This window comes from Alligator sinensis, unplaced genomic scaffold (genome assembly GCF_000455745.1).
Source record: "Alligator sinensis unplaced genomic scaffold, ASM45574v1 scaffold188_1, whole genome shotgun sequence".
Taxonomy (NCBI): domain Eukaryota; kingdom Metazoa; phylum Chordata; order Crocodylia; family Alligatoridae; genus Alligator; species Alligator sinensis.
This window is the reverse complement of record NW_005841903.1, coordinates 41,947-67,330: the sequence shown is the minus strand read 5'-3', so window position 1 is coordinate 67,330 and position 25,384 is coordinate 41,947. Positions and strand designations below refer to the sequence as shown.

Sequence of the window (25,384 nt, the reverse complement as noted above, 5' to 3'; positions counted from 1 at the left end):
GCATTTCAAAGAACTGAAATAGGTCTGTAGTTATTCAACGATGCCATTAACATGTGATGATGACCGAAACCTATGTAACAGATGTGAGAGACTATGACTACTAAATACTTGTATACAGTATATGATAATTAAGCAATAATGTTGTCAGAATGTTTCTTTACAAAGCAATAATCTGTTTCCAACTGGAATCAAATAAGAAGCTGAAGGCAGCATATCTTATTTTGGTGAAGCAACTGGATTATTGCTAAACAGCAGCTGGTTGAAACTGTTATTGCTATTGTGCTACACATGTCTAGAAATATGGGGATAGGGTGTTCTTTAAGAGTCTAATCCCTGTTATGTTGGATTTTATACTGTAAATCCATGCTTTCAGTTATGTCTGACTGACACTTGTGTAAGTGAGAAGGGAATGACACACCCCCCCCCCCCCAGATGTGAATCATATGGAAACAGGAAATTAAATAGTGGCTAAAGCTACTCTAAATTTAGAGATCACCTATTTTTGCAACTATAGTCAAACAGTCTTCTAGATTGATGATTTTGTTTTAGCTTGACTTTTATTTTTTCCCAGTGGTCTTTTTACCCTAAAGTTCTCCCAGCTTGCTTCCAGTGCCATTGAGTACACAACTCACCCTTGCTGATGTCAGAAGTAAATTTGACTCTGAACAGGGCTGTTGCTTAATCCTAAACTCAAATGCATGGTCCTGAATGTTGGAAGAAACTGCATCCTGAAAGATCCTAAACAAGGGTCAGTTAAATCTTAGTAATGTCTTGCACATCAGATGTGAGTTGATCCTCCAGAGAACTGCGTCTGTAATATGCCTGTGTCTTGCCTACCTGTGCTGGGATCATATCTGTCCTACATCTTTGCTTATTCAAGCATGACAATTTGTTTTGCCATCCTCAAGTTTCCAGACCAAATATACTGTCATCTTCAGTACTGTTGTCTTGCATCTGTTCTCTATTAACTCATAATGTCTTGTATTTCAAGGAGAGCTTCCCTGGGGAAGCCGGAAAGGTAAAAGCTGAAAAGGTGTTGCTTAGACACTGTTAAGTAATTTATTACAGCATAAAAGAATAGGCCTGAAGTGATCCTGGAAACCGTTTACTATTTGTCAGGTCATCAAATTACATTTCTAGGGGTCAGAGGCAACCTAGCCTTTTGCAGACTGAGAACCTGGTATGTAGCCTTGTTTAAGGGATAAATGCTGTTATACCATAATAAATGGATGGTACCAGAAACCTCAACAACCAGTGCATTGAGCTATTTTATAAAACAAGGCAAGTACACTTAGCAACTAGCAATTTCTTTGTGCACAATGGATCTTGCGGAGTGGGGGGAGCCACAGCATTTCCAGAAGGCTATATTATCTGGACTTACTGCAAATTATCTGGACTTACTGCAAATGGCAGATGTTTAAAAAAAAGAAAAAGAAAAAAACCCTCCTGTCATGGTAGGATCCCTGCCAATCAACTTCTGGCCTTCCCTGCACTTATAACTGTGGCAGATGGCATACCATAATCCTTCCTCCTTTTCCATTTGAAGACACTGACTTTTCCTTGGTAGTATGGAGGGTAAACAATGTTGTCAATACAATAAAACTGGCTTACTTCCTTCTGAGGACTGACGCAGTGTGCGAGTGCATCGTGTCTTATAACTACCTTTCAGAATTCTGTCAGACTTGTTGCTTTTCATTCTTCTGCACACAAATCAACAAAGCATGCATAAAATCCTTTTGTACCTCAAGCTCTTTGTGACTCATCTTAAAAATATCTTCAAAGATTTTGGATTTGTGATGTGACCAGAGTTTAATAGATAGACTGTTGCTCAAAGGAAATCTGATGAGCTAATATAAACATAGCATCACACCTGGTAATGTTACTGTTGTCATCATGGCTATCACTGGGAACCAAGCCTGAGACCTCCAGACCCGACCTTCTTACCGATATTTTACAATTTCAGTGTTATTCCTTACAACCAGTCTTCCATCTCCTCCCTCCCATTTCATTTTCTGTACCATAATCTGGTGCTGGTTCAAGTGCAAATCGCTATATAGAGTTTGTTACTAACTGACCCTTAAGTTCACCACTTAGCTGTCAGCATTACTAAACTGAGTTAAGCCACTGCTGAGGAAATGTAAAGAAAGTAGGAGAGCAAACCTGACATGTTGAGAGAAACTAGTTCTAAGTTAGTATCATTCTTGTTCTTGTATATTGGGTTATTTTCCCCACCATACCTCATTGCAGTGTGTGATCCGGTGAGCAATCTCTTTCAACTCTTTCATAGATTTCTCATCTTGGAAGTCATAAGGGAATGTTTCAGTCCATTCCTTCAGGAGCTGAATGATCTTGGCAGCAAAGGATTTTAGCTTTGCCTAAAGAGCAATAGAGATTAGTTAATTACTGACCCACAGGCCTTTTTTACGGCCTTTGAAGGAAGTGTTTGCTTGACAGAAAAAATTAAACTGTTATCCACAGCTGAAAAATCTTTGCAGTGGTATCGTGCAAAGAAACCATTGCTAATTTAAAATTGTACAGCATCAGATTCACAGCTGATGGCCTGACTCCACTAATGCTTCCTTTTGAAGATAATTTTTTTTAAAGCTAGTTAGAAAAAGTCAGGACAATGGTAGGTCTGTGCAAGTGCATGCAATCAATTCCAAGGGGGAGTAGATTTGTTTCTTATTTACATTAGCAGAAGGTCAGGGGACTATCTTGATTCAGATATATGCAGGCTACAGCATTCTAACCAAAGTGTCTTTCACATGAAGCTCTTACAAAGAAAATTTTTCTTTTCTAGAAATTTATCAGACCCACTCAATTGTGCTACGTTTAAAACCAAATGGACCTTGAAAGTAAAATGTTGGCTCTTACACAAAAAAACCATCATTCAAAGTAAGGAGAAGCTATTTTCTAGCTTGGTCACTTACAAGTGAATGCTCCAGGGACATTCTATCAGATATAACTGAGATGCCAGTTACTTCTGTCTATGTGGGGAAAGAGAGTTGCACTAGTAAAATCGAGGGAGTTATCTTGTAAGGTTTGGAGACGGTGCTAATAAACAATACTTCCCCATACTCCATGATTACTTGGCATTTTATCCAAGCTATCAGTAAAATTCAACTTTGGCTAGAAACATGGTTTGTTAAGTTGCGTACTATCTGACAAAGCTAGAATAGCTCACCACAGTGTCATAATGCAGCAGCACCTCCACTGAGTGCCTTCTAGCAGACTGCACACACGTTCTCACTCATTTTTATCTAAGATGCTGCACCTCAAACAGCACTCCTGGCAAGAACTGTCTTATTGTGCAGAAGGTGATGAATCCCAATTGGGAAGGCAGGAAACATGATGTCAGATACTGTGTTGGTCAAGGTATGCTCAAAGAGGCAGATGACATTTTTGTTACTCTGCAAAACTCAGTAACTGCCGATGTCTGTCCAATGCTAGAGTAAATTATGGACAATATCTAGTCATTTGGGAGAGACATTGCATTTTGCCAAGGGCCAAATTCTTCCCTGTAGTCAGTACAAATCCATGTGAACACATTGTCTAAATAAGGACAGAATCTGCTCTTGATGGGACAGGAAGCATCTAATTTTAGTCCTGTTGATCCTTATCTCCGATTAAGAGACTTACTAAGAATAAATGAAGCACTAAAAAAGAGGAAGATTGTTGTTGTGAATAAGTATTTGGGTTTTTACAGTCTCAGTTGTCAGCTAAAAAAGTTCCACTATGCAAATTGCAGTTCCTCCTCGGAACTGGCAAGGTACTTCCCTCTAGTTACCTCCCCACCACGCCTGCTGGAATCCACCGAAAATGAACTAGCAAGTAAAAGTAGCAGTTGAGGAAACGAATGGGTTTTCCATTGAGTCGAAAGAGAATGTCTTCCCAGAACCCTGGTGGGAATTCCCTCCCAAACATCGGGTCAGTGTTATGAAAGAACTCTCCCTGTCTGTTGTTATTAACTGGCTGCTTATGCTGACTTTTTTTCTTTTTAACAGCTCACTGAAGTACAATCAGTGTGGGAATTAATGATGGCTAATATGAATTTAAAATTAGATCACACAGGGTTTGGACATTTCAGAAATGAACTACTAAGAGAGTGGGAATGGGAGCCGGGGCTGCTTAATAAAAGAATGTAAGTTGCACTCCATGGCCATGTCCAGATGAGTGCGGATGTGTGCCACGTTGCACATGCAGGTGTTCCCTGCACTGCTACCTCGCATGGGGTTTTTTGGCCCCGGGAGATCTCATGGGGTCAAAAAAACCCACACTGAAAAAAAGTGGGTAGCTCATATGGCAGCAGTGCACACCGCCCCAAACCAGAGCCTGGCCAGCCAGAGTCACACTGGCTGCCACCCAGGCTCCGAGCTGCAGGAGTGCTGTGGCTGCAATTCCCCAAGGCCCCCAGGACCCCAGGTAAAGCTGCTGGGGCCAACACAGTTGTATTCAGAGGAAGTTTTCTGGCATGTGGCAGGTAATGCAGAGGAAGGGTTGGGGGGGGGCGGGATCAGAGAGCCTCTCTGATCCCTCCCCCCACGGACCCTATTTGTCCCCTGGATCTCCCCAAGCACCCCCACTAACCTTTTGCATCCTGATCAGGTGGCCATTTTTAACATCTAACATCACCAAATATCTGTACATTTGCTTTTAATACTGATTATCTTGACAATGCATCTTTTACATTTGGAAGCTTGGGTGGGGGAATCCACATTCTTTCCTCAAAGTTGTAAAGCTCTGTGGTGCTTTGAGCATTTACTTAGAATAATGTTTTATTGGTGAGGTGTGTTTTCTCTAGCACATTCACAAGTAGTCAGGATTTGTCCCTGTGGAAAGCTGGGAATCTTTTGTAAAATGAACTACAAGCTGCGTTACCCTGCAAGAACACAGGTGTACAAAAACTTATTATTTCATCAGTCTCTTAGAATGGCTGATGAAAACGAGATGTTCCTTTTGAGTGCAACACTGGAAACCATCCCCACAACAAAATATGAGATTCCTATCTCATGTGCATGCTGATAAAACACAGCACAGAGGGACTGGCTTCTGCTGATGCATGTATCTGTGATAACCCAGATACAACATTGAGAAGATCTGTGTGGGTGGCAGCAACAGGCACATTTATGACATGCTTCCAAAATTATATCCTCCTCACTCTTCCATATCTCTGCTTCAGATTTGAAATGTCCCGTCTTCTGAGGCCTGATCCAAACCTTTTTAGATTCTGTGGGAATGAATATTTCTTTTGGTGAAGTTAGGAGAACACACCCATTCACTTCAAGGAACGATAGAAAAGGGCCCTTAAAAGGGGACAAGGCTAGCTTAACGCTGCACCACATAATGACTATCCACAGCTGCAAAATAGGACAGAGACCTTGAGTGCTTTGTTATAGGAAGACAACTCCACACTCTTGCCCACTCTCACATCCCCTCTCACATTTTAACACAGCACATTAATACTTAGTAAAAAGTGTGAATTGATATCTATTGAATATAGCAAGGTTCTTGTCCAGTTCCTCAGTTTAAATTGTCTTTGCTCCCCTGAAGTTGGCTCACCACCTGACGTATGAAAGCTCTGACTATTTGTTTTCTCTCTTTAAAAAAAAAAAAAAAAGACTGTGAATTCAGTACTCAACACTGGCAGAGGGATAGCAGACATATAAGGTAAGTTGTAGTGTTTGCTAGATTTAATGATAGCTCTCTACCTTTCAAGAAAAACTCTTTAATTCACTCTCATGGTCTTCAGTACCTGTGCCAATCCAGAACCATAGGGACAATGACTGTCTCACATTGCAGGGTGCAGACCACTGAGGGTCAGGAATTAGGTTAACTGGAGGAGCTGTAGGAAAGGGAAGCCTTTAATAAGGGGGTGGTTTGGTAGGGTAAAATTTGTTAGAAGCTTGTATACTTTCTTTGTGTCTGCAGTAAAATAGACTTAATTAAAATGATGGGTAGAACAATTCCAGGCAATGGAAGACATTGGTCACGATCCAAGTTAAATAATAATTCAAAACAAAGTTGTCCTTGGGCACAAACATTTTCTTATGCAAAACCATTTCCTCATTCCTTATATACCACACTTTCAGCAACTATGTTTATTTTTGGGCAACACTGGTGTTCTCTGAACCATTCACTTCTGGCCCTGTCTGATCTTGCTATGCTCCTGGAAAATTAAATTTTTTTCTTACTGAAAGGGTTTATGATTGCACTTGATGCCCTAACTTATGAGACCTGTTTTCTAGCTGGTCACCAGGTACTACTACAGGGTGTACTTGACAGACTAGAACACACTCCTTTTTAATCTGTCAGCTAGTGCCTTGGAATACTTTCTACAGGGCTGTGACGTCAGAAATGTGGGAATGATAAGCATTGTGGTGCATAACCTCAGACTGGCTCCTTGCCAGCGCTTCATATTTATGCACTACCCAAATAACAAGGGAATCAGCTTTTTATTTAGGATTTGTTTATGCAAATCTCTTATAAGAAGCATCAGCTCTATTTAACTCTTTGTGCTAGTGACTTCCTGCTGCAGCAGTACTTCAATTCAAAGGTTTTTGCAGATGCTGAAACCCAGTCATGATCCATTAGGTTCCATGAAGAGTGATTTCAGTTGGTAAGCTCCACATCACCTGTGAGATCAGTGTTATGTTCCTACAGAGTAGCTAAATAAAGCAAATGATTTGCAAATGTTAACAGGCCAAATTCTTCTTGGGTGTAAGCTCGTGCAACACCAGTGGAAGATTGCTGGCCAAAGGCACACAGAGGCCCACAAGATGCACAGAAGTGTGATTTGCATAAACAAATCCAAATCATACAGAATCATAATTTTGTGTCTAGTGAGCATAGAAAACAAGTGTAATTGACCCAAGAGGAGGCTGATAGGACTTTGCAGGGGAGAGAGGGGAGGGGGTAAAGCAGGAAAAAAAATAGTGAACAGGAGGTGTAAAGTAAAGCAGCCTCCCAAATGCACACGATTTATTTTCATGCCCTGCTGTTAGCTGATTTTTCCTTTAGGCCTGTTTCCAAACTGTCAACAGAAGGTGTAAGAGTATGCATGTCAGGAGTGTGAATGGCTCTGGTTGATATCCTTCTGCTACTTGCTTTTCTTGCCGCGTCATCTGTGTGTGTAAGTTACCTGTGTTTTCTATGCCACTGAGTGTCAAAGTTCCACACATAATGCCCTGCCCTTACATCTCATGTCTTAAGCAAAAATAGCCACTACATTTGAATGGCTGAGGCTTATTTTAGCAGGAATATGTTGAAGTATACTGTTTAGCAATGAGGCTTCTCAATTTGTATTTCAATTATTTTTAAACCTAAGTATCCTGCCTGTGAGTTTGGAAGGTTTCATTCCTGATTGCAATCAAATTCATTCTTCATGTATATGGACAGTTTAATTGGCTGAAGCTGATTCAACAAGGTGTTTAAGCAGTGCAACTATTACTGTGCCTAAAATTACAAATGTAATTGCATTGCAGATTTGGGGACTCAAAAAGAACAGTCTCAAAACATGCCTGTATACTGGATCTGAATCCTCGTCACTGACAGCATTGATAATATTTCTGGTATCCTCCCATTCCTGTGTCCCTCAGCAAATCCCAATATCAGATGAAATCTGAAATACCACAATAGTTCAAGAAAAAATGTTCCTAACAGAAAAAACAAAACCTGGAAATTTTCAAATATATATCAGTGCTATCAACATAGGTTCAGCTCTGTCATTTGTTGCCAAGTTACAATTTTAAGCACTACACTATCAAATTTTAACCTTGCTCAGAGATTTTCCAGTTGACACAGGGCTTAAAACATCACCTTCGCCTTTCAGTCAGTTTACAGTAAGGTGCTCAGTATTTGATTGTATTGTGGTATGATGAGGGGAGTTGCAGAAAAAAGCCAGGTTTCAAATGGTGTAATCCCAAGGGCCAGTTGGGGCTGAGTTGTTGCCAGGCAAACAGAGAGCTCTTTACATGTCCCTACTGCTGTGCCTGTTTACTGCTATTGAAACATATGCCATTGGGGCTGAACCAATTTTGGCAAGCTATTTAAGCCAGTTTGGTGGGAAGCTATTTAAAACTTTCCTTAATGGAACGAAGGCCCGAGAAAGCTTGTTCTTGTAAGCTTTGCATTCCATAGGCTGCTTGCAGAGCAGGAAGGGTGAAGGTTTGGGAAATGATTCAAAAGCTGTATCAGACTTCTTGCTTACTGAAACCAAAACCTGCTGGGTGGTTGCCCCTCATTAGTACACTTGGTATCTGTTTATTAAAGTCAGTCAGTTAAGAATATAAATAAGACCTGCAGAGTTGCCTTTGTTGATAAACTGAAATCTGTGACACACCAAATTGCAATCTTTGCTATACTTAGTTGTTCAAATATTTAAAAAGCCTATTGTAACAATTTGAATATTCAGTATCTCACAGTGACCAAAGGCACTACAGTGTATGCCCACTAGAGAAGGAAGTACTATAAAGCTGCAGCCCATTTAAATTATTTAGCAGAGCTTTGTGATGTAAGCACAGAGGTCACCAGTTCTGTGACATACTTCTCCCTATGTCCATTTGTTTTTTTATGTATGTGTACAGTTAAAAAAAAGGAAAGAGAAAAATTAAATGTGGCAGAAGCTTAGGTCATTGCAGAAACAATTGTTCATTCATTTACCTTTTCTGCCTCGGTCCCCATCTCAAGCTGTTGCTTCTGTTTAATGCAGATCTGCCCCACTTTTGCCAGGAGTTCATGTGGGTGAATAAAGACTCGTGAGCTCAGTAGAAAAGTAAAGATGTAAGTCCTCTGGGGAAAAGGATGGAGGGAGAAGCAACAAGAAAAGGAAGGAAAAAAAAACATTACTCCACATTCACAGAAATCAGTTGTCCACCTTGAAGACTACAAGGGAAAACTATCTTCTAGAAATCACAAATGTGAATTTCCCTAATTATTAAATCTCCTCCTATATCTTGTTTTCTCACTTGTTCTTTCTAGCCAGTTAATGTCACTAGGAGGAAATACAGCATGTTTCAAAGCTGTTAAGAGTCATTGTTTTTAGATTCCTAAACTATTTAAGATGCTAAACTACGTATTCCTAAGAGATCATCAGTCACCAAAGAGACAAATGAAACATGTCCAAAATGGGTTACTATGCCTTCTTGAACACCATTATTTATTTATGCTGTTTTGTTCCTTTAAGAACAATTGGTTTTTATTTAGCTGCAGAAAGCTACTGTACCGCATGTTTATTCCAAACTGCAGCCATAATTTTTTGTTCCCTGTGTGACTTCTTTTTTCGGTGCTTTTTTCCCACAATCAGTGGTACAGACTTTGGCTCAGTTTTCTCCCATATGACAATAATTCGGTTTTGAGACAGTAGAAGTCTCTGCTTATTTGGGGCCCAGTTCTGATTCTCTTGAGCTTGCACGGTGCTATATAAACTCTAAGCATTACAATTTCTTATTAAGACTCTGTGCTCCAAGGCAGATCCTATTGCATCTATTGGGCATCCTATTTCTAAATTGCAATCCTATTCCATGGTGTTTGAGATCCTGGAATGTATTTATTTCTGTAATGTGCCTTGATCATAGCCTTACGACTAAGGGACATAAAGCAGCAAGGATCCAGCATCTTGTCTATCCTGTTTTTTCAGGGTTTGGAACAGGGTGGAATATGATTGTACTTAGAATACTAAGGCATCTGACAAATGTTACGCTTAATACATGATTAACCAGTTAATCCCATTTTAAATAGTAACCTATTTACATATCTGTTCAGACAACTAATGGCACAATAAAAAAGAAAATAAACCACAACACTTTTTCACAAAATACATGTAAGAATTTTGTGGCTAGATTCCCATCATGCCTTAAACTGAGTATGTGGCAGGGTGGATCACACTGGGTCTCAACTGGTCCCAATACAGTCCCTACCTGCAGACAGTTGGTTGTCAGCTGTCAGTTGGTTGATTGCACAGGTGCTCCAACTGGCTTTGCATGGTCCCCGTGGATAGACAATCAGCCAATTGTTGGCTGGATCAGGACCTCAGTGAGGCTCCAACTGGTGATCCAGTCAGCTGTCTTTGGCTGGCAAGGATGGCACTGGGCCGGTTGGAGCTTCAGTGTGTGTCCCAATCCACTGTGTGTCCCAATCAGCTGATTGCTAGCCAGTAGGGACCACACCAGGCCAGTGGGAACCCTGATGACAACCTGGATGACAGTCAGCCGATTGTTAGGCACCTGGCTTTCAACTTGCTAGTGGGTTCCTCCTGTCCCAGCAATTAGGGTACAATTAGACTCTGATCTCTGATCCCAAAATCCCACATCCTGCCATGCATATGCGGGGTGAGAGCCCATTATGCCTTTTAAATGAACATATGTCAGTGGTTTTAGAGACCTAAATACAACCTAGGTATTCAATAGTGGAATAAAGATCTGGTTCTTAGTACTTTAAAGAAAAAAAATGTATTATATTCTGTTTTAATTTATACCCAGGCAGTTTCACTAATCTGATTGAGTATACCTTCATATAATAGAAGGTAAAATTTGTTCCACCATGTCTTTCTGACCTCCTAATGTAAATGGTTGATTTGTGACTGCTCTTCTTTAAAGGCCTATGAGATGTAACCCCATGAGGACTAGAAACATCCTCCTGCCTATTAAATAATACTGTCTCTAAAGATTTTGTTTTTTCTTTAGGTACTTTGATTTGGTTCAGCTTGGAGTTGTCAACCACTTGAGCATGAATTTCAATTACAGATCCTACAGCCAAACTTGAATTGGCATGACAAATTCAAGCAAGTGTGTAAACTTAATTTAGTTTCTCCCTTCTCTCCCCACCTGTCACAATAGTGCTAGTAAACTGAGGCACCTGCAGATTTAAGGACAGTTAGCAGGATAATGTTATCTGCTGCATGCTATATTCTATTGTCTACTTTCTGCAGAAACACTCAGCTAAATCATAATGACGATGACCTTTATGAATCCAAGTAGAAGATCATGACTTTATCTAATTGCTGGCAAATGGCTATTAATGAAATACAGTCTGTTTTTTCCAGAGTGTCCATTACACACAACATCCTAACACTTCAGAAGTGAAAGAGTAAAAGAAAGGCTTTATGGTAAACTTAATATTGAGATTGAGTTTAAAAAAATGAAAGAACCATAGTATATACATTAAAAAGTCAACTCTGTCCCTGACAGAAGGGAGGCTTTTTATTGGAAGAGAAGAATAAATGAGAATAAGACGAGAAGGTATGATGAACAGGGTGAGGAGGTGATGAAATGTTCACTTTTGGGTTTTAGTAATCTTACTGGTCCAAGTAACGTCCCTATAATTAAAACGGGGAAGGAATAACCAGCATGGCGTATTAAATTCTTAGTTTCTACATCAACCTGCAGTAAATTAAGTGAGACATAGGGGTGATTCAGGGTCAGGTCCTCAGATGGTGGTGCTCAGCAAAGCTCTACTGAGGACTTGGATTTATGCCAATTTTTATACCAGCCTCCAAAGCCAGAACTCTGCAAAGAAGTTACAGAAGCATGGGGGGGGAGCTTCTCTTCTATTCCTATTCTTTCTTTTAGCTGAATTCTGAGTTCACTTACATGGCTGTGACCCCATTGACTCAATCATTGAGTTTGCCTGGTGTAACTGAGGAGGGACTTTTTACCTCTTGGGTATATCCTTTATGTCTTTAATCAGACTATGTATAAATTCTTGTTCAGGAAATGTTTCCAGTAGCTTTGGCTTTTATAGTACCTCACGTCCCCTTCTGTAAATTACTAGGGAAAAGGGGGAGTAAAATGATTCTCTCAACTCTGCTGGGATTTTTTGTTTCTTCTATCCTCCCTCTGACTTTTTTGGAGAGAGCAGGGACTATTGTTTAAGTAGGTTAAGAGCCTGTCAAAAGAGTTGCCTTTTACACAAGGTAAGTGCTAGGCAGCTGAAATGTAAACTGCACTGACCTGTCAATGACCTTCACTCGGATAAGCTGTGCCACATTCTTCTAAGGCAAGATATAATTTAGCCTTGCACACTAATTCTAGTCTGGGTCTCCTTCCTGAAAGTTTTTGTGATGTGGGAAACTGTTTATCCAGAGTGACTGCAAGACAATCTCACTGAGAGAACCAGTTCTTTCAAATCCAGAGTGTTGCTTCTCGTTTTTAGGAAGCAAGTTTTAATGTGCCCAGGCAGTCAGGGTAAAAGCTTCCTAATCCAGACATCTTTATTCATGCCCATTCTAAAAAGTAATGTCTGTACTATGTCAGAACAGGCTTCTCCAGCATTTAAATATCCTCATAGCACTGTTTTTTGGTTACTGTTTTTCACAAAATGACTGAGACCTAGTTCACAATGAGTGTAAAACAGAATAATTTTAGTAAAGTCAATGGAGTAAAGCCTGTTTACCAGATTGGGGGATCTGGCCACTTTTTTCTAGGCTTCTCTATCTTGATACTATGACACTTTATGCTGGTATAAACCAGGGATAACTCCCAGTCAGACACTGATTTTATGCTCTTGTTTATCTCAGAACAAAGTAGAGCCCCTTCCCCCATCTAAACAATGCAACTGGCCTATTGGTCTCTGCCCGCTTCATATTCAATTGTATGAGTTCAGCTGATGCTACACAACAATCTCTAATGTAGTAGTAGGTTTGTGTAACTCTGTATTGGGATGATGTGGCTTCTTTTCAGTTCACTGCCTTGTTTACAGTGAGAATTTTGGTGATTTGTTCAAACTGAGCTGATGGGCATCAAGGGCATTTCTCCACGTGCTCTGGGGAGGTGCACTTTTATTTAGAGCAGCTCCAAGAGCTGCTCTATGTATCAGGGTCCCTGCGCTTAGAAATGGTGGCAGGGGAGCTTTAACTAAAGCACGTTGAACTAGCTATAGTTAAACCACCCCCACCACCATTTTTAAGTGCAGGGAAGCTGATATGAGATGCTGGAGTCTGCTGGAGCTCAGTAATTACCATGCTCCAGCAGACTTGATTAATTGAGTCTGCTCCAATGCTCAGTAATTACTCGTGTATAGGCACCCCTAGGTGTTATGTGCTGTACCCAAATAAACCCTGCCTTTGACCACTGAAGCTTATATGAGCTTCAGGCCATCACAATTTGCTGCCTCTGTTGAAATAAGTGACTGGAATTAGAGTTGGATCAGCACTTTAGTCTGTGTAAAGCTGTGCTCCAGAATGACTTCCTAGATGAGACAAAAGGCAGGGCAGAGTTGTACCAGAAGTCATGTCAATGCAGGGAATAGACTTATTGGCACTCACTCTGTCTGAAGTGCTATGGGTGTGGCAGTTCAGAAAGAAGCCTGCCTAGAGCAATACAATCAGCCTGAGGGCCCCATATCTGGAGCACAATAAGTTTTTACTGGGTAGACGTAGCTTGATCTGTTAGATACAAAATTGCCCTAAAAGGTTGAAAATCAATGTACTTGGAACTAGGATGAGATCACCACATTCCCTTTGTGTGTGGGCCATGAGCTGGGATTTTAACCCAGATTAAAGTTGGTTTAAAAACAGCAATTCTGTGAACAAAAGTAGGAGATGGAGACACACACACTATATTTTTCTACACTCTTTCTTCCTGTCATCACAACTAAGATTGGAGAAAGAAATTCAGCTATGCAACTAGCTGGGCTTGACAAAAAAGTGTGTGCAGGGAGGTTGGGATAGGGAGGGAGGAATTCCTCTTTTTTTCCTTTATTTTTAAAGGTCAAAAGTTATGCCCCACTTATCTTACAAAAGTGACAGGTATTTGGGAGAGAAAAAAGGGCCCTCAGCACTTAGAAAACTTAAGCTGACACAAAAGGGGTTTGTGTTTTATTAGAAAAAAGGGAGGCAGATTCCTTTGGTGGTTAAACTTGTTGCTAAGAGATGTGTTGAATTTTATTTATTTATTTATTTTTAAGAGAGTAAGAGCAAAGACTAAATAAGGGACTGTTACTTTATGGCCCAAGAATGTACTTATGCCTTCTCAGGGAAAAAGATATTATTTTCCTTGTGCCGTTGCTACTCATTCTGGAACTTCTTGTTTGTGAAATATTCAGTCGAAACATTCTCTTGCTTGGGCATGAGGGTTGCAGACGGTACATTCCATTCCTGACCCCCAGAATGGTGCTGTGTAGTGAGCATATATTTCTCCATATGCCAACTAAGCCTCAGTACACAAACAAGCCTCCAAAGGGCAGTACAGAAGAGCTGGCCCTTATCTTGGCTGCTGTCTTGCTCCTACTGACCTCTTCGTTCCTCTTCCATTCTGCCAATATAGCATAGAAGTCTTATTTTGCTTGTAACTAGCAAGGGAAGATACTGTATGTTTGTTTTTTCCTTTCTATGCCTAAAAGGTTACTGTGATCTTTAGCTTAATACAGACATAAAGGGGAATGTTTTCCAAGCCATGTACTTAGGGATGTTAGTTCATCAGCTTTGGGAACACAGCCCGTGCAAATGTGCTATGGTAGAAACTGGGAAATCCATGTTGACGTAACTGGTTGTTCTACTAAGCAAAACTGAACTGGAGATCCTTTGCTATTCAGCATATACTAGGGGTAAAATACATTAGGATGACCATGGGAGGGATATTTATTTCTCTTGAGTATCTGGTGTAGGCTTCTGGCACAGACCAGATCTGAGTAAATGAGGTGTCATTGAAATTTTCTGACAACTTCTTTTCAAGCAGAGAATTCAAGTGTTACATTTGTAAGTGGGATAAAATGCAGAAAACTTGGATTTGGGGGTGATTCAGGTGCTGCTTTGTCTTTACACTGTAAAGCTTTTTGTATTTTTCTTTTTAATAGTTAACCCTCTGGGCTAAAATGAATGCAGTGACGGTGATCTGACCTTCCAAAAGGAATGTGTCCTCCTGTTGAATTGGGTGGGTGACTGATCTAATTCAATTTTTTCTGTCTCTCTTCCCTAGGGGCTCAGTTTGATTTGTTTTTATTGTAGCCCATCTCCTCTCACTTGTCTGCTTGTTTATTTAAATACTGGAAGGTCCTTATGGTGAGGACTTTGATTTATTGATTTGTAATGATCTGAGCATGGTTGCAGTTCTATAGAAACCATAGTAACTCCTCTGATCCAATGATTACATGTTAAAATCCTAAGGATAACACTTATGATAGGGGAACAGGTTTCAGAACAACTGTGTTATAAATGCAGTTTGTACTAAGGGACTTCTATGAGCAGTTACTTCATAAATGGCCAGCTGCAGGCAAAAACCCAAGGATTTTATAGCTGTGTACAGTATACATAACAGGGAACTGAATTCTGAGCTACAGCAATAAAAAGCTACTCAGGTTCACTTTTTAAACTCTGCCTGCTGCTTTTTTCAATGCATTAACAGTGTCTTAAAAAAAGAACAAACTGTGCCTGCTGTATAGTGTGTATTTAAATAAAAAATAACAGAATAAATGGAGGTCGTTAAGTCTATAACTTGTTATAACAAGTTGGATATTATGTGTACGTTTGTCAGTGAAGTACAGTTGTAACTATGAATAGTCAAATAGAAGCTTTAGGACTATTTCTGTAGCAACCCCCCCAGTTTTTCTTTTTAAAATTTATGTTAAAATGCATTCCCTCCCCTTCCCCAACCATTTCTGACTTTTTCTCTCCGTCTCTATTCCCTAGATAAGTATAAGTAAGCTAAGATGCAGGATAAGCTTTAACATTTTATTTTAGGTAGTAAGTTTTATTTTTCTCTCCCCTATTTGCAAATAAGTGCCCTGCTATTTTGATATTTTGATATAGATATCCACTGTTTTATAAGTGATAATTATTATGTTTTGTATTGATTTTTTTTTTTTAATTTATTTTTTTTTTTTTACTGCTTTTATATTGTGTGATTACTGTTTTAGGTCTATATATGTAAGTTAGCATAAGTCATGTCAAGTTTCCATCTTGTAGTGTCAAGTCTCCATCTTATCCCCATGCCTGGTTGTGTAACCCATGACTCGCACCTACCCCTCCTATGTAACTTGGTTCCTGAATGATGGGGATGAACGAGGGGGCTTGAGAGACAATGGAAGCAGGTCTAAAAATAGCTGTGTGTGTGTGTGTGTGTGTGTGTGTGTGTGTGTGAACCAATAACTTCATGGGGCTGTGTAGCGTGTTGTCTGTTTAATAAAATTGTTATTTGGACCCCTAAGTTGGGTTTTGCTTTACTATGGTTTGGCCCTGCTCCAATGTCTGCTCCTCGATCCTCTAACTTCGGTCTCATTTCTCCCTCTCCTGCTTCTGGCTCAGCGCCACCTCCAACACCTGTCCTGAGCTCCTCTCTGCCTCCAAACCCCCTGTTTCTTTGCCACTATCTTATCCCCACTGCCTTTTCCTTTTCCCCTGAGCAACCAGGTTTCTGCCTCAGTTTCTTTCATGGCTGTCTCCTCCTTGCCACCACTTATCTACCCCTCACAATATCCACAATATATCAACTGTCTGCCTCAGTTTTCTGTCCCAAGCTCCTAGGTTTCTGTCTCTCTCTCTCTCTTTCCTGGCTGTTTCCTCCACCAGGCTTTTTTTTCCCTTTCCTTTCCCTTGTACCAGTGACCTTGAGTAACCCTGGGGCCACTTGATCTTAAGTAACCCCAAGCCTCAGTTCCTCAGCCAGCTTCTCTCTAGTCCAACAGTTTTAATCCTGGTTCTGGCAACTTTCACTCCCTACACTTTGACTCTCTCTCACTCTTAACCTTCCCCCAACTACCCCAGGTACCCCAAGCACACAGATACACACTGTACCATCCAAGTTAGGAACTTACCTGTGTGTATGTGTAGGTGGGTTGTGTGTGTGTGTGTGTGTGTGTGTGTGTATATATATATATATATATATACACACACACACACATATAAAAATCAATAATATCACTGAGTGCATGATATACAAATTAGTGATCTGTGTATGTATACTGAGTGTGCAGGTATTGACAATTGATTTTTGTCTAATTTTTAGTGTGTACGTGCTTGAATTGGTGATAGGTATGCATGTGCCTAGGCTGGTTTGGGTGTGCATGTGCCTGAGCTGGTAGTGTGTGTGTGTGTGTGTGTGTGCACCTAATTGATTTGTGTGTTTGTATATGTGCAATTGTGTCACACCCTCCTGTCTAACAGCGCAATACTGAGATCCTGAGAGTTGGCCTGACCCCACAGGGCAACAGTTCTGAATAGGAAGGTTGAAGCATTCCCTATCTACCTCATATTTTTTATAAATCTCCCACATCATACACCTGGGTTTCGGTGTCAGTAGGAGTGTAATGTTATCTTTTTTGGTGGTGTTTTGGAGCTTATCTTTAAATTGTTACCTCACATGAATCCGAAATCCAAGATCCTGTATCAATCAATCTGACAAACATTTGCACTGCAATACAGTTCTTTCCAGCATAGCCCACTGCAGTAGTGATTTTGATATAGTTAATTGCTCGGGTAGCCTTTAAACAAAGGGTTTGGATACCTTTACCCTTTTTCCCAGGACTTTAAACCCAATTTTTGCCATATAATTGTGTTGCTTTTTTGCAGCCATCCTTTATGAGACACAGTAGGTCATTTTAAGTAATACAATAATCTCTTAATGACATCCTGAGTTTAGAACCCTACGGTTAGACGTGGTGTTCATTTCAGGGGATTGTGGTGAGGAGATTTGAAACCATAACAAAACTGTTGCTGGGTTGAGAAAGAGACATTTTGGAATTTCAGGCTAGTCAAAATGTGTTGAAAGAGAGCATTTTGCATTTTATTCAAAGTTGGCTCTGAACAAAAGAAGAGAAATGTAAGCTTCTGTTAGGTTTGGGAAGTGGGTCATAGCTCAATGTCATTAAGGCTACATACAATGATCCTGATTTTTATATATATATATATATATATATATATATATAAAAATTAAAATGCTCTCTTTCAACACACATATTTTTGCTGGTTAGACAACCAAACTAAAGGAATATGTAAAATGAAGTTAAAGAGTTTGAGCTTCCCTCAGCACACAGAACTTCTGTACTTCCCCTGAGCAGAGTCTAGTTAGTAGCCAATCTAGGCTGCATTAGGGCAAAGGAAGCTTAGACAGATCGAAATGTCTACTGCTAATGCCACTTTTAATTGTTTCGTGAAGTACCAATGGGGTTAGCCAGGGTTTAATCTTTCTAATAAATATTCCCATTCAGGCAGGTAGGGGGAGCCTCCTACTTGGGCATCACTTTATGTAAGTATGAGGCTGATTATCAGAGGGCAGGCAATGGCTCTTTAGACTTGTTTCTTAATCTTGATTCAAGCGGAACAAGACAGTAAGCTAAAGCACCTGCATTAGAATCCTGATTCTGTTTAAATGCTATAGAAAGAAACCCTCAAATGTCTACTTACATCTGGATAATAGTCCAAGGTAGGCACCAGGCGCTCTATCAGGGCTTCCAGTGATCCAGAGATGAGATTTCCATCCTGGTAAACAGGATCACCACACCTTTCGCCCATGTCTGGCTGCACCTGCCCACTACAAGTGGAACCAAGCATGCTGGAAAATATTGGCGTCTGGGGCATAGTTTCCTGTGGTGTTTGGAGAAGAAAAAGAGAAGTTTTCAGTTTTCTTTAAAGGTCTTCTGTGAGTATGCATAGTGTTTACAAGGCATAAATTGTGGTCAGTTACATCATCTGAGTGAACACAGCTTGGGCTTTAAAGGGGGAGTTCTGAACCCCCACTCCTGTCAGCCTAAAAACATTGCTTTTAGCTTTAAAATTACGTGTAACCAAACTAACTTTTTCCCCCTGTGTGCAGTTGCCATCATCAGGTTTTCAGTCCATCACAAATAAGGATATAGAAACGTCAGTGTGAAACGCCTTGTCAATTCAAGAAGAAATCTCCCGTAGGTAAAAATTATGGCACTGTCCAAACTACTGCATTACAAAGACATAATCTCCTTGTTCTAAGCTTTTGGATTTAGGACTTTGAGAGAGGATTAGATCTGGATATGTGATGATAAATTATCCAGCATTTCTGGATACATGGTATTCTAGATCTTGACAGAAGTGAGTCATCTCTGGCATGTCCTTTGCCATTTGGACAGGACTGGAAATGGTTGGGGATGCACCATCTGGGCAAGACTGTCTCCTTACCTAGGATTTCATAGTGTGAGTTAAGTAAGTCTGAATGCTCACACCCATGTTTGTGCCTGGCCTTTTATGCCACTAAGTAAAACAGTCACCCAAAAAAAACCATACTTTTTTTTTTTGTGGCCACAAGCCCAACTGTGTTATAGTCACCATATGCAAATAGAGAAGTCTGACTGCAACGTGAAGTCAATGCAGTACATGCAGAAGTTAAAACTTATTGGCAAATGTTACTGCTAAAATAGTTACCTGCTGGAAAACAAATCATACTCACCACAGGATTTTTTTTAAGGACATCTGCAACATTATTGGACAACAGCAAGGCCTTCAGCATTTAGTTCTTTAAACAGATGTTGCAGTATGTAATAGCTAAGGCACAAGATTTACCCTTAGTTTTATTCAGATGTGGGTAGGGGTGTCAACTGGAGCTATGTCAGTTACTAGTACTTGTACTTCAAGGTGGGGTGGGGAAGTTATGTTTCTTATTCCAGGCAAACAAATGAACAGAATTTCATTTGACTGCCTTTAGCACAGCATGTTTCTATTTATGCCAATACAAACACACACACACACACACACACACACACACACACACACACATGTAATAGAATAAGAGAAATGTAGTTAAAACATGGCAGCTGCCGAACAGTGAATATTACCTTGTGTGTCAACATACTTCTAGTATTTGCCCCTTTTAAACTATAATTAAGATTCATGTTTTAAAACACAATGTGCAGGACCTATGGGCTTATAATATATGAAACTTGATGGTACGATGCCAAGTGTTTCCCTATTAATGTTTTGATGTATTTTACAAATTGAAACACAAGACATGGGCTCTACAGCATGTAAAGAGCTTGACAAATAACTGTGCCTCTGGGAGTGTGAGGCGAGGAAGCCGAGTTAGCTATGCATATTATGCAACTTGTTAGTAATTTGTTTTCTTGTTCCTTTTAAGGTCCATTCCAATAGCTTTGATAGTCACTCGTTGCAATAATGTACGGTATGTGCTGTTTGGCTAATAATGGCATGGAGGTGCCTGTACAGATTTGTAAAAGGACTCTCACTGCTACTGAAACTATTTAGTTATAGAGCTTCTAGGTAGGAGTGGAAAGGAGGGGAGAAACATTCTGTTTTCTTTGTGAATTGTTTCTAGAACATATTGGAAATCATCTTTCTTTGTCTCCGTCTCTCTCTTTCAAGTGATCCTTTCTGGAAGGAGGAGTAATAAATCTTTTTCTAGTTAATTGAAATGTAGATGTGGACAATTCTGTGCTTCTAGTAGGTAAAGGGCTACCAGCTCTTATGCTAATTGCATATGATGCTTGATCAACCTAACCATAAACAATGAATGACTTCAAATGAGAAGTATCAAGCTGCACTGCCAAATTTAACACTGTCCTCATGATTTTACTCTGGGGGGATGGGAAGGTGGGGGGAGTCTTTTTGGGAACTGATGCCATGTGGTACCCGGTGTTAAATCCTAGTAAATGCACTTCCAAGCCTTTGGCAAGTAATCTGTTTATAAACAAGCAAAGCTCCATGATAATCACCACACTAAAATTCAATACAGAAATTATGTGTTTAGTTCAAGAATAAGCCAAGATACCTTGACTTTATGGGAGGTTGGCAGTGCTGAAAAATAAGTTAATCTGCTTTAAAAAGCCAGTGTGTTTTTATGTCACTTTTAAAGCTAACACTGCTTCTGGGATATTTCCCCTGGATATAGCAGAAAGTGTTCACATATACAGTCCCAGTCTCTTTGATTTTCAACAAAAGTGGGTATGTAAATCTTGAAGACATTGTACAGTCTTTCATGTCAAGTCTAAAATCCACCTGCAATTGCCAGTCACATAATAAATAAGACAGTGGCACTCCTTTCTGATATGTATATACCCTTGACTAGCACAGACACACAGCCAAAGAAAGAAAATTGGTGACATCCTATTTATCAGTGCAAGCAAAATAATCTTGAAAACATGCCGCATGCTACAGGTGAGTTCTCTTTAGATTTCAGCATTAAGACTGTAAACTGAACTGCCATAAATATATATTTTTAAAAACTTGCTTAAAACATTCTTTTAAGGGTGTTGCAGAAATTCTAAGGTGAACAACTGGATCCCATTCGTTTAACCAACATCTTTTTTGGCAGCAAAACAAAGAATTCAAAGGACCGCATGACCAGATTCTGATCTCCGCTACACTGCAGTAATCCAGGACTGAGTCCCTTAAAACAACCTGTAGTCTTCTACTGATGTAAATGAGAGCAAAATTTGGCTCAAGCTTTCACCATGGCAAAAAGTGTCATATAAGGCTCTGCATTGCAATCAAATACACACAGATCACATACATAGCTGAACAACTAAAGATCTGAAATCTTACCCTCATTTTCCTCTGTAGTATGTACATAAGCCTTGGCAGTTCTCAAAATCTTGATGGTGGGGTTTTCTTTCAAAGTATAAAAGCCTCAGCCAGCCATAGTAGATCCAGCCAGCTCGCATCTGAAGAGTTTCAGGCTCATCTGAACAAACCCAGAAAACTGGCAGTTTCCAAGGGCTGCCTCTGACGTCAGTCCCCGGCTCAGCAATCTGTTGGCTGAGGGAGAGCTTGTCCAATTCAAAAGAAGCCGAGTGTACTGGGGCTGGCTTTTGTATGTGTGCACTGCACACACTAGGAAAGAAAAGCCCACCCTCTGCTTCTCTCTATAGCAGCCCTGGCTTGTCCAACAGGTTTGATTGCTTAGATGAAGTTCCCCCTCCCCTTCCTCCTCTTTTTTTCTTCAGAAAGGCTTGGCTGCCAAGAACAGCAGCACTTTAGCTTCTCTTCTATGATAGAAAAGATAAACAACTCGCTCCCTGTGGGGTGTCTGGCAGTGGTGGTGCTCTGTCGGCTAGTCTGGGACTACTTCAGAGAAGATCAGAGTCAAGCGAAGCACAACCATGGCAAACGGAGTCAGGACATGTATGACTTGTGGCATTGTGTCCTCAAAATAAAAGTGCCAATTCATTTTGTTTTCTCTCCATATATGTGCAAAGCTGCAGTCTCTTTAGGGAAGGAAGTGGTGCCTGGAATCTATATCTGCATGAAATTTTAAAGTAAGGCTAAGCAACATGGCAGACCCCTTTGGTAGGATTTTCATAAAAGTCTCAGCATCGACTAAACTTGTTTTCCCAGTGCTGTTAACAGCAGTTTCACCAGGACTTGTAATAGGAGCTGAGTTGTGCTAATGCCAAGAGTACTTTTTAAAGGTCCTTAAGAACTGGATAGTTGGTTTGCTTCTTTTAAATGTTTATTCCACACATTTTTCAGAAGTTTTCAGATGTATTAGAAAATGCTGTTAGGGGTGTGTGGGAAAATTGTCATCAAACCTCAATATCCAGAGCGCTGTCTGCAGTTCTGAACACCATTTAGTTATGGCCTTTCTTTCATTCACTGGCATATTGCTGGAATTAGCATGAATTAGTACTAATTAAATGGCACATTGTGCAGGTTTGCTTCTGGCACCTTGAATCTCAAACTGTATGAACCAATACAGTTGGGAAGTACAATTCAAAATAACTTATGAGGGTGAGGCACAGCACTGAGCAGTGCCTTTGAATTGTGTGATGACAGAATGTAAAGATATATGCCGATTGAGAAGAGCTTCTCCCTCATGAATTGTTTACATTACAATTATTCTCTTGCCCAGAAATTGCTATGCAAAGCAATTGACTGCTTTTGACTTCAATAGGACTGTCCCACCTTTTTAAATGACCCATGAACATTTATTTGATAGTTCTAGGCTAATGCAGGTACCAGGTATGATGCCCCATCATCATGGCTGGTATCTTTTAATTGACTTGACAGTTTTGATCTCTTTTGAGGTCTGAGACATTCCTTGTGTATCTGTGGTACTGGGCAAGTCCCAAATAGCACATGGTTTGAAGGCAGCAAACATTCCTATTGAGATGCAATGGTAAACTTTATGGTATATCACCAAAGCTTATGGCGCATGTTGGGTTAACTCTTACGACCTAATTTTAACCTCATTAAAAGAAAGAGGCTTAGGTTTAGTTAAATCCAATTCTCTTGGTTACTGGACTAATTCCCCATCCATACTACTTTTTTTAGACAGGCAAGAAGTTTTCAGGATTCAGCCTTAGTCCCCTCATTCTAGAACAGTGCACTAACTGATGGGGAGAGCAGTATAAGTATTACTCTGTGGACTTGAAGTTTTGGCTAGGTTCAGCAAGATCAAATTTTTTTTTTATGAACTTTTTTGACAGACTTTTTTTTGACCAACCTGGAAAATAAGGTTGTTGGTTGTTGTTGTTGTTGTTTGTTTGGTTTTGGGGTTTGTTGTATTTTCATGAGCCCTTAGAAATGACCAAGAAAGACATTTTGGAAAAGTTGGGTTAATCTGAATGAGAGCAATTCTTTAAAAAAAAAAAAAAAAAAAGTTCTTAAAAGTTCCCATTCACATTCTATCTAATCTCTTTTTGCATTGTCTGTGCTAGAAATGTCTGTTTCTTTGCTGAAATGCATGACTTGGCACCAGAGTATTGGGTGCCATATGTTTATAAAAACAAACAGGTATATAATTTTATTTCATCATAAAATTATATACCAGCCTTCCTTCTGAAATGATTATGGATAGTTTGAAACATAGTGCTTGGTAAATTTCTCATTGCAAAAAAGCTTATAGCAGTTCAATTCGATGACAGGCTGAGAGCCCTGGGGCTCTTTAGCCTGAAAAAGCGCAGGCTCAGGGGTGATCTGATGGCTACCTACAAGTTTATCAGGGGTGACCACCAGCATCTGGGGGAACGTTTGTTCACCAGAGCGCCCCAAGGGATGACGAGGTCGAATGGTCACAAACTACTTCAAGATCGTTTCAGGCTGGACATAAGGAAGAATTTCTTTACTGTCTGAGCCCCCAAGGTCTGGAACAGCCTGCCACCGGAGGTGGTTCAAGCGCCTTCATTGAACACCTTCAAGATGAAACTGGATGCTTATCTTGCTGGGATCCTATGACCCCAGCTGACTTCCTGCCCTTTGGGCGGGGGGCTGGACTCGATGATCTTCCGAGGTCCCTTCCAGCCCTGATGTCTATGAAATCTATGAAATTTTTTGCTGATAAATCCAACCAAGGTTGCTGGTTGTCTGAGGCATGCTTTGTCCTATCAACTGAGTTAAAAAATCCTTCTCTCAGTGATAGAACTTTGAGTACCTTGCTCCCAGTTAAATCCATCTTCATTTACCACCTTTATATTTATTGAGCATCTCATAATCAAATTGCTTAAATTATCAGTACAGCCTACTTTCCCTCAGAAATCACAGCATGAGAAAAAAATATTCATTTCCCATAACTAAGAGTAGGGTGTTTTTTTAATACACAGGGAAAGCGATCTTTTTTTTTGTCTTGGGGGGATCATATGGTTGGGGGATTCTAATCCTTACACTATACAACTAAAAGGCGTAATCTAGCAATTGAATAAAAACTATATATTCCCAGTAACTGATATGGTCCCTGAGCTCTGTGCAGCTGGGAGCTGCCCCAGGAGCTGGCACAGCTCGCCTGACTGCCAGGGTTCAGGGCAAGCCCTGTGACCCCTGCCAGCCTGAGGCTAGCATCTAGGGGTGCTGCAGACTTCCTCAAGCTCCTGCAGGAGGGCAGAACCCTGGACTGGGCTGGTCCTGTCAGACACAATCTGCTTCTGACACACATGCATGTGTAGACATGCACCCTGGAGCATTTTAAGGAGCCTGATTGCATGTGTAGACATACCCATCACTTCCTTTTTCCTCTGACTGATTTGGGAATTTATTTATTTATTTTATTTGCCTGGATTGAATAACTAAGAACAGGATATAAGAATATTTGGGTTGATTATGTCTAACAAAGGACAGTTAAATTCTTTATTTTTTATTATTTTTTATTTTTTTAGACCATTACTCAGTGAACACTTCTTTGAGTAATCTATTCAGTAGTCAGATCTATAGCCAGAACTAACAATATCTACAAGTCAATGCGTAGGAAAAATGTATTTTTCCCCAATTCTGTCCATTACTAAGCCTGCACAAAAGGATCTGAGACCAAGAGTGGCGCTTGTCAGTTAGAATTAGCAAATTTGACAAAGTTCATTAAGCTTAACCAGTAGCTTCAGCTTCAAGACATTTTAAAAACATCCCAGGCTTCATAATAGCATGGGCAATGTGAATCTTGCCTAACTTTGAAGGTAGGAAGCAGGCAGCTATGAAAGCTCCAGCTTTAATGTCAAGTTGGCAAGTTGTTCTTTTTATAGTTATTGCTCTAACTTTAGATCAGTGCAG

The 25,384-nt window shown here is 40.2% G+C and overlaps 1 protein-coding gene across 2 annotated transcripts in view; it reads right to left on the bottom strand.

Annotated features, from left to right (window-relative positions):
* RASGEF1A (RasGEF domain family member 1A) overlaps nucleotides 1–21,705 on the bottom strand; it is a 37,645-nt gene extending 15,940 nt beyond the window's left edge. For both annotated transcript variants that reach the window (XM_006018472.3, XM_025197722.1), the window contains exons 1-4: nucleotides 21,455–21,705; nucleotides 18,332–18,511; nucleotides 8,659–8,787; nucleotides 2,238–2,375 (exon numbers count right to left, since the gene is read on the bottom strand). In XM_006018472.3, coding sequence (XP_006018534.1) covers nucleotides 2,238–2,375; nucleotides 8,659–8,787; nucleotides 18,332–18,511; nucleotides 21,455–21,481 — 474 coding nt within the window. In that variant the 5' untranslated portion in view covers nucleotides 21,482–21,705. The remainder of the gene's footprint in view (nucleotides 1–2,237; nucleotides 2,376–8,658; nucleotides 8,788–18,331; nucleotides 18,512–21,454) is intronic.
* Nucleotides 21,706–25,384: the final 3,679 nt, after the last annotated feature.